Raw genomic sequence first — 9,573 nt, 5'->3', positions numbered from 1 at the left:
CAAAACTTTCAATTTTCGCTACTTTTGGCACAACATCCCAACAAAAACGGACTGATTGGCCAAGGCTCTGCTTCATAGGTGTCAACACATCATATTTTATGGCACTGCATTAACATGGCCGTTGCCTGGGCCCAAGACAGAGTCATTGTGTTGGCAGCTTCCAAAAGTGCCGTTGCTCGGAATCGAATCGAATTGGGGAAACCAGTTCTCAGAGACAGGGGGCTGTCCGTAATATCGACTATCTCCAATACTGCCAGACCATGTTCACCGGACCTGGGCGCACTGTGTTTTCACATTCCTAGAACATTGTTGGTCATGAATCGTCAATGCAAATTAGTTGGGGACTGACCCAAATGGAATGGCCATAAAATTGGTTGAGAGGTCTGAAATCGGTTTAGTCGTGGATAGAGCCAACGCCTAAAATATGTATTTGCAAGCATGAGACTGTCACTGCTGCTGCTGCTAATCCAGTTACTGGTCTTTAGGGTCAGAGGTAATCCTTCCTTCCCCTTGCGTTACCATTGAGTACCAGGGAAAGACTTTCAATCCCATTCCTTTCCAGGAACACCTGCCAAACACTGGCGACGGGCCCCAGCCCATGGGGTTTTTAATGTGGATCTCTATGCGTACAACAAGCCCAGGATGAACCTGGCAGGCCATCAGTCTCGATCGGGTCCGGCTCCGCCCATGGGTCAACTGCTGGAGCAACTGTCCCAGCAGAGTCGTCGATACGCCGTCCAGAAGTCTCACTATAGAAATCTCGATGATGCTGCAGAAGTTTATTCGCAGTCCAGGCCGAATGGAATGGAGAAGCAGCACAAACAAGCGAACAAAACAATAGAATCCCAGATCGTAAACATGCAATTAACGCCGCTGGAAATGAATTCAAGTCTCAGCAAAGCGCACGCACATGAACATTTATATTCGAGCGAGTTCCATGTGCAGAATATAGGGGCCAAGAAAATTGTGCAATTGAATACCCTGTCGTCCAGCCATGAACGTAAACCAGTTCGAGAACAAGTTATGGGCCTGGAGCAGGAGGTGCACCCATTGAAAGTGGAACTGGCACTGCCACAGCTGTCCATAGAGGAAGAGGAGGAAGGGGAACAGGTGAATCAACACAATGGGCAAGTAGAGTCCAACAGAACCAAAGAAGAACAAACTGCCTCCAGCTTGACGACAACGGAAGCCTCGGAAGATTTGACAGCTCCTGCAAGGGAATCCCTGGCCAGTGTGAAAAAAACACTAGCCGAGCCGGCGAGCCAGACAATTATCGATATGGTATCGACAGGAATGCAGGAGATTGTCAGCCAGCTGACAGCGGAGAATGCCGATGACAAGGACACAATGGGTCATCTGGTCTCCGAGCTGGTCCATCATTCCGGGAGGAACGAGACCGCTGCTAAGCGCACTCAACTGAAACCCAAGCGAAAGCAAACAAAACGAGGGGGAACGTTGTGAGTTCCTGCGGACACCGCAACTCTACAGTTATACCCGATACTTAGTCAGTATGGCTCTCCTCCCCCAGCCGCCGCTAATATTGAACGACACGACAAAGAATGCGTGCGAGAGAGACAGAAAACCAGTCTGAGCGTGACGTCGGGCGCTGCGTAGCCACTGCAAATTGATTTGTTCCTATTGGCTATAAAAATTGTAGTGTATTGACACTCAGACTTAAGCACGCGTTGTCTTCAAGATTCTCTTTTATTCTATATCCCTTGGATGGTGTGACCGTATATAGATATTAATATAATACCTAACACGCCTCTCCTTAGATGTTTAATATACATGTCATTTACAAATCTATTTTCTTATAACAATTTGATTTGTGTACTTAATCTAATTAGCGTATATAAAATTTATGTGATTTCGTATTTTTCTTTCTTCTTAATCTGTTTAGTATTTGTTTCAGTGTTTAATTTGTACATAATTTGATTTCATAATTCCTTTCTTTATATTATTTTATTGTTAAATACGCTTTACTACCTTCCCTGCCTCACGTGGTCTCAACTCTCTCCTGGTGGGTGTTGGTTGAGAAACTATTTGTTCATTGTTGGTTTTGGAATTGTCATCTACTGAACAATTGCTTTCGACATCAGGTGTTTTCGCATTAGGCGATGTATGATTGTTAGTGCTTTGGTTTCTAATTTGATCCAGGTGACGTTTTATTTCTCTGTTATTGTTCGCCAAAATACAACAATACGAACGCGGGCCCAGTTGTTGTTTTACAGTTGCCTGAGTCCAGCTTGCTTTGTTAGGATTTTTGTAGTCCCTAACCATAACTTTTTGACCCTTTAAAAATTCTGTGCTTCGTCTACCTTTGTGATTTACAACACACTCAGTCTGTTTTTTATTTATTATGCTTTCGACCGTAGGTGGTTTTAACAACGAAAATCTTGTTTTTAGTGTACGACCAAAAAATAATTTAGCAGGAGATTCGCCCGTAGTACAATGAATCGTATTTCGGTAATCGATCAAAAATCTATTTAAAATTGTATTAAAATCTTGTCTTTCATTAGCCTTTATGTTTGCATATAGTGATTTCTTAACAGTCTTTACAAAATTTTCTGCTTGACCATTAGTCGCTGGATGTCCTGGAGCAGTAAAAATGTGATTAACACCATTGTTTTTCATAAACGTTTTAAAATCATCAGAAGTAAACTGTCGTCCATTGTCACTAACTAACACGTCTGGTAAACCATATCGACAAAATACTTCTCTAAGCTTGTTGATAGTAAACAATGAAGTTATTTCCTTCGTTTTGAATACTTCTGCCCATTTTGTATAAGAATCTATAATAACCAATAAATGAAAACCTCTAATTGGTCCTGCAAAGTCTATGTGTACTCGACTCCAAGCCTTTCCTGTGGATTTCCACGGTATTAACAGACTCTTTTCTGGACTTGATTGTAGTTCCTGACAAGGAATACAATCTCGAATTAATTTCTCAATTTCAGAATCCATGCAAGGCCACCACACATAAGAACGTGCTAACATTTTGGTTTTTACTATTCCCAAATGCGATGCATGAAATTCTGCTAAAATAGCTTGTCTCAGTTTGGTTGGAATTACTACTCTGTGTCCCCATAAGATACAATCATATTCCACTGAAAGTTCATTTGTTTTAGAGATGTAGGCAGAAAACTCGCTGCCTTTTAATCTTGTCTTCGAACCAGTGTTAATTGCCTCACAAACTTTTGATAATATTGGGTCACGTCGTGTTTCACGACCTATTTCTTTGAAGCTAATTTTGAACACCTTTTCGGACTGTATAAAATGTATGTAATTATAGTCTTCGTTTGGTACAGCCGTTTCCCATTGAGGCATTCTTGAGAGTCCATCTGCTATATTTAAGGTCCCCTTTATGTGTTCAACTGTATATTGAAAACCTGACAAAGTCAGTGCCCATCTTTGCATTCGTGCAGAGGCCATCAATGGAAGTCCTTTCAGGTCTCCAAATATGCTTAGTAATGGTTTGTGATCTGTTCGAAGGATGAACTTGTTTCCTAAAAGATACTGTCTTAATTTACTCACACAGAACACTATAGCCAGGGCCTCTTTCTCGATTGTACTGTAATTATGCTCGCTTTTGGATAATGCTCTTGATACAAATGCTATTGGTTTGATATCTTCATTGCATTTATGTGATAAAACACCTGAAACTGCATGACTGCTAGCATCAGTCGTTAATACTAACGGTTGATCTGGGTTGTAGTGAACTAAAACTTGTTCAGAAGTTACTTCTTTCTTTACCTCTTCATATGCACTCTGACATTCGCGTGTCCAATTAAATTTTGTATTTTTCTTTAATAATGCATATAAAGGACTCATTATCTGAGCGAAATTATTGATAAACTTTGAATAATAATTTACCATGCCTATGAAAGCTCTAAGCTGTGATACGTTTTCCGGAGCCGGTGCAAACAATACACTCGCAACTCTATCATTGTTTTTGCTCAGTCCTATCCTGTCAATTGAAAATCCTAGGTAACAAATTTTGGATTTAAAGAACTCACATTTCTTGTCATTTAATTTAAGTCCAACTGATTTCAGTTTTCTAAGTACAGCTTTTAGGTTTGAAATATGTTCTTGAAGATCTCGTCCTGTAACTGTTATGTCATCTTGATAAACCACAACTCCTCGCATACCCTGAAACAACCCTTCCATTGTTTTTTGAAAAATAGCTGCTGCAGTTTTTATACCAAATGGTAAGCGTTTAACTTTCAATAGTCCAATATGTGTGCTCCAAGTACACAAATTTTGAGATTGCTCATCTAAATTTAGCTGATTGTAAGCATTTGACAGGTCAAGTTTTGAATACAGTGTACCCCCTTCAAGCGCTGCAAAAATGTCGTCTATTCGAGGTAGTGGATACTTTACGTCGACTAAAGACCGGTTTAATGTAACCTTATAGTCACCACAAATTCGTATGTCACCGTTTGGTTTTAAAATCGGTACCAAAGGTGTTGCCCATTCAGAACTAACAACTTGCTCTAAAATTCCATCATCTATGAATTTTCGTAACTGCACTTCAATCTTTTCTTTCCATGCTAATGGTACTGACCTAGGCTTGAAAAATATTGGTTTTGCATCTTCTTTTAATAGTAACGATATCGTATTCGTAGTATATGAACCTAAACGAGGCTCAAAAACTTCAGCAAACTCCGATTTAATCTGTTCTGTAATTACAGAATTTGGTTCATTTACGTACACATTGTTCACCTGCATTAACTCAAAATTAAAAGCTCTCAAAAATGTTCTACCTAGCAAAGGTGGACTCACTGCATTGGTTACAACAACAACAATTTGTTTTTTTTAGACCTCGATATTCGATCGTTGCATCGTACTCACCAATAACTTTGATTGAATCTCCATTGTAATCTACATATGGAACTAGACATTTTCTAAGTGGTCTGCTGGTATTTAAGCTTTCGTAAAATGTTTTTGGAACCAATGTGCACGGTGCACCAGTGTCGCAAGCAATTTTCGTTATGTTTCCATCAATTTTTACAGGTAAATAATATACTCCATTAGTTGAGGTTGTATCAACGCTATAGATAGAAAAGTTATAATTATCATTATCAAAATTATTATCAGAATAGGTGTCATGTTTTGTTTGAGATACATAATTTACGGATTTTTTTGATTTATTTTTACAAATGCTCGCCAAGTGACCTGTTTTTCCACAGCTGTGACATTTGCATGCCTTATACTTGCAATTGTTTGAGTTATGATTTCGCCAGCCACAGTGTGTGCATGGCTGCTGCTTCTTTTCTCTGCCAGCGTCGCAGTCGTTTTCGCCGTCGCCGTCACCGTCGCTTCTGCCGCCTCTGTAACTCACGTTTCGGTTGCCCTTGAAATGACTTCTGCCGTTGCTCTTTGCTTGATCTCTGTTCTCGCCTCTTTGCCTCTGCCATTGACTAGTCCCGTTCTTTTGATGCTCTTAATTTTATTAAATTTTATAAGCCTGGGACTTAACTAAAGCTAGACAGGGAGCTGTATTGAGTTGGAGAGACCGGCAGGAAGTTCCGGGTCTCTGCGGGACGGCCGCAAAGCATTGCTTCGCAGGGACCATGGTTCCTCCTAGCCACTCTCGTTCCTACGGCGCTCGCACCTACGCAGCTCCTTCATGGCGCCGGCTGCAAAGTTGCTCCAGGCCGACCATACCATGGGGTCTTCCACAATCTTCTCGATCAGGTTGTTCGGCGTGAGCTGCCCGCCGGCGGCTCGCCACAACTCCTCCCTAATAAGTGAGAAGCGCCCGCATTGAAAAATGATGTGCTCAGCGTCTTCAGTGGCGTCGCCGCACCACGAGCAGTTCGGCGAGTTCTCGTGGCCGAACCTCCAAAGGTAATGGCTGAAGCAGCCGTGTCCGCTCAGAAGCTGTGTGGAATGGAAATTGACCACACCGTGTCGCCTGCCGATCCAATATCGGACATCCGGAATCAGGCGGTGTGTCCACCGTCCTTTATCAGAGCCGTCCAGCGGCTTTGCCATGCTCTGAGGCTTCCTTCACGGGCCTGCTTGCGCGCGTCTCTCCTTGCCGCGCCGGCCCGGATGGCCTCGGCCACGGCCCTCTCCTCAAGCACCAGAAGGTCAATTGGAAGGACACCCGCCAGGACTAGGGCAGCGTCGTCGGATATGGTCCGAAAGCCGCAGCAGATCCGGAGCGCGCAGAGGCGATGAGTGGCTTTTACGCCCCTAGCGTAGCTGGCAACTTTAATTCCATCCGCCCATACGTCTGCTGCATAGGTCATGGCTGAGCGGACTACACTGGTCAGCAGAATCCTCCTCTCCTGCTTCGGGCCACGGGTGTTCAGCAGTATTCGGAACAGCGCCCGACTCGTGTTTGCCGCTTTCTCCTGGACGTAGCTTAGGTGTTCACGGAAACTGAGCCTGGTGTCGATCATCACGCCCAGATACCGAATGGCTCGTTTCGACGATAGTCTCTGGTCGCCAACCCTGATGTGAGCGGTCTCCACAGTCGAACGGGTGCTCACCAATACTGCCTCGGTTTTATGAGCGGCTATCTCTAGTCCCGCAGAGCGGAGCCAGTCTGCAATCAGCTGGATTGCGGTGTCACAATTTGCTTCGACGACGTCCAGGTGCTTGGCCACCACCGTCAGGGCGACATCATCTGCGTAGCAGGTTAGCTGACATCCGCCTGGAAGAGCTAATCTCATGACTCCATCGTAGGCAATGTTCCATAATAGGGGACCCATCACTGATCCTTGGGGAACTCCTGCCGTTATGCCGTGAGTCTGCGCGCCGGCCTCCGTATTATACTCCAGCAGTCTTCCCGCGAAGTAGCTCCTTACGATTGCCTGAAGGTATTGGGGTACACCGCGCCGGTTAAGTGAGTCCAGGATGCACTCCCACTTCACCGTATTGAAGGCGTTCCTGATGTCTAGGGTGACAATCAGGCAGTTTTCCTTCTTGCCGCCCTTCCATCGAGTTCCCTCCACTGCCTTGGAGGCTATGTCAACTACCCTGCCTATGGCGTCCACCGTTGACCTCCCACTCCTGAAGCCGTATTGGTTTGGTGAAAGTCCCCCAGCATCCTCGACGGCGTTGTCTAGTCTTCTACGGATTATCTGTTCCAGAGTCTTCCCCAGCGAGTCGATTAAGCAAATCGGTCGAAACGAGGAGGGATCGTCCGGCGGCTTTCCTGGCTTTGGCAAGAGCACCAGGTGTTGCAACTTCCACTGCGGCGGAAATAGTCCTTCCCGCAGGCACTGCGTGAATGCCTTAGCAAACTCGTGCGGGTTGTATGCCATCGCCAGTTTTACCGCACGGTTGGGGATTCCATCAGGGCCTGGAGCCTTCTTGGCCTTTAAGCTTTTGATGCATGTAGTTGACGTTGTGTTCTGTCTTCCTTGTGCTGATCTTCGTCTCCATGATCATCGCCTTCTTGAGTGCATCAGCCAGAGTTAGATTTTCGTCTTCTTCACATATTCTTTCATATATAGGGTTGGGAAGGCTCATCACAAATTGGTTTAATACAAACGCTTCCAGATTTGAGCCAAATTTGCATTCCAATGCCAATTGTTTAACTCGAGCATACCACTCCGCTACAGTCTCATCTTCACTTTTTGTGGACATGTGAAATTTTTTTCTTTCTCTGAATATGAGTGTAGGTGGTGTGTAGTGTGTTTTTAAAATTTCACATAATTCTTTGTATGCTTTTGATACGGGTGATACCGGATTGCACAAACTATGTAGTACAGTGTAAGCCGCTGTACCGATCGACTTCAACAAAACTGCCTTTTTTGTGTTTCCCCCTTTCCCATTCAATTCGCACAAATGTATGTCGAATTTTTCCTTCCAAATGCAGAACGTTTCTTGGTGTGGCGAAAACTCAGCAATTGTTGCCATTTGATAGAATGTTGGTGCTTCATTTTTCGTCATGTTGCTGTTCATATATTATATGCACTTTTAACATGTGTATGTATATTAATACGTTTTATTTTATGCTCGTCGCCAATTATGTAGTGTATTGACACTCAGACTTAAGCACGCGTTGTCTTCAAGATTCTCTTTTATTCTATATCCCTTGGATGGTGTGACCGTATATAGATATTAATATAATACCTAACAAAAATGATCTGATCTGATCCAGATTCAGCAATCTGATAGATATGGTCATTATCTATGATTCTGCGTTTTTAGTTTTCTCGAATGTGCAATATTGTGAATGCAACAGATTTTCGTCCTTTGTGGGGGCGGAAGGGGGTGGGGCGAAATTCTGTGATATACGTTTTATAGTGAGATCTAACAGAAGTGCGGATACCAAATTTGGTTACTCTAGCCTTAATAGTCTCTGAGATTTGTGGATGCCCCAGATTTTCGTCCTTTGCGGGGGCGGAAGTGGGTGTGGCGAAATTTGGACACGAAACGGTCAAGGTCCGATATTACAGGAGTGTGAATACCAAATTTGGTTGCTCTGGCTCTTATAGGCTCTGAGATCCTTGAACTCATATTTTGCAATTGGCAAAACCGACCATGAAACCTGTGTGTTAGAGAAAGACAGAGCGAGAAAGAATGAAATTGTTTTCTTGATTCTGGCTATAATAATTATACGATCTGGTTGAGATCTTACATTTTAAAAAATATAGTCATCCTCTACGATTCTGCGTTTTTGGTTTTATCGTATCTTCAAAAATGTGGATGCAACAGATTTTCGTCCTTTGTGGGGGCGGAAGTGGGCGGGGCGAAGTTTTGAAATATTTTTGTAGTAGTGACATATCACAGAAGTCTGGATCCAAAACATCGTTGCTCTAGCTCTTATAGTCTTTGAGCACTAGGCGCTGAAGGGGACGGACAGACGGACGGACGGACGGACGGACGGACGGACGGACGGACGGACGGACGGACGGACAGACGGACGGACGGACAGACGGACAGACAGACAGGGCTCAATCGACTCGGCTATTGAGGCTGATAAAGAATATATATACTTTATGGGGTCGGAAACGATTCCTTATGGACGTTACACACATCAACTTTTACCACAAATCTAATATACCCCAATACTCATTTTGAGTATCGGGTATAAAAACCAGCGAAGTTGTTCTATTAAATGATAAAGGCGAATTTATGAGAATGCCGTTTTTGATGCCTAAATTGTGCACAAAAAGGGCTCATTGGTTGTTGCTGAAAATGGCTGGACGAACAAATAAACCGTGGGGGAGTTACCCACAGCGAGAGTGGCTATGTCGTTGGAGGAGGATCTTAGCATCCATCTTCCCCGAGAGGTGATCCTTTTTAATTCATTTTACGTCGGAGCTTGACCTTTGTCTGTTGGATATTGAAATAGGTCCAGCTATAACTCAACTAAAGAATCGCTTTCCTCAGCAGCAGAACTCTCCCAGGCTTAATCATTTTATTCAATAATAATTATTGATGATCATTGATGACATTTTAAATAAATCTTGAAAACCCAATCATTTCAATCGACACAGTCATTAATTTTATGACACCCTAAATCTGTGATAGTTTATAACTAATTTCCAAAATATTAGATAGATTATTAGATACATCAATCGATTTTAGCTGCTTTAATTAATAGCTGAT

General features: G+C 43.3%; 1 protein-coding gene across 1 annotated transcript; it reads left to right on the top strand.

The window, feature by feature from the left end:
• Positions 1–438: 438 nt before the first annotated feature.
• Positions 439–1,461, top strand: LOC108158006. Its single transcript, XM_033396467.1, has 2 exons — positions 439–493; positions 563–1,461. The coding sequence occupies exons 1-2, from the start codon at positions 439–441 to the stop codon at positions 1,459–1,461; spliced, it is 954 nt and encodes a 317-aa protein (XP_033252358.1).
• The last annotated feature ends 8,112 nt before the right edge of the window (positions 1,462–9,573 follow it).

The sequence above is a fragment of the Drosophila miranda genome (genome assembly GCF_003369915.1).
Source record: "Drosophila miranda strain MSH22 chromosome Y unlocalized genomic scaffold, D.miranda_PacBio2.1 Contig_Y1_pilon, whole genome shotgun sequence".
NCBI lineage: Eukaryota > Metazoa > Arthropoda > Insecta > Diptera > Drosophilidae > Drosophila > Drosophila miranda.
The sequence above is the reverse complement of the archived record's forward strand: the minus strand, read 5'-3'. Positions and strand labels throughout refer to the sequence as shown.

Excerpts from the sequence above, each read along its gene's own strand:
- LOC108158006 (XM_033396467.1), top strand. The coding sequence starts at position 439 with ATGAGACTGTCACTGCTGCTGCTGCTAATCCAGTTACTGGTCTTTAGG. Across the intron at positions 494-562 it reads ACTGGTCTTTAGGGTCAGAG|GAACACCTGCCAAACACTGG; the intron begins GTAATCCTTCCT and ends ATTCCTTTCCAG.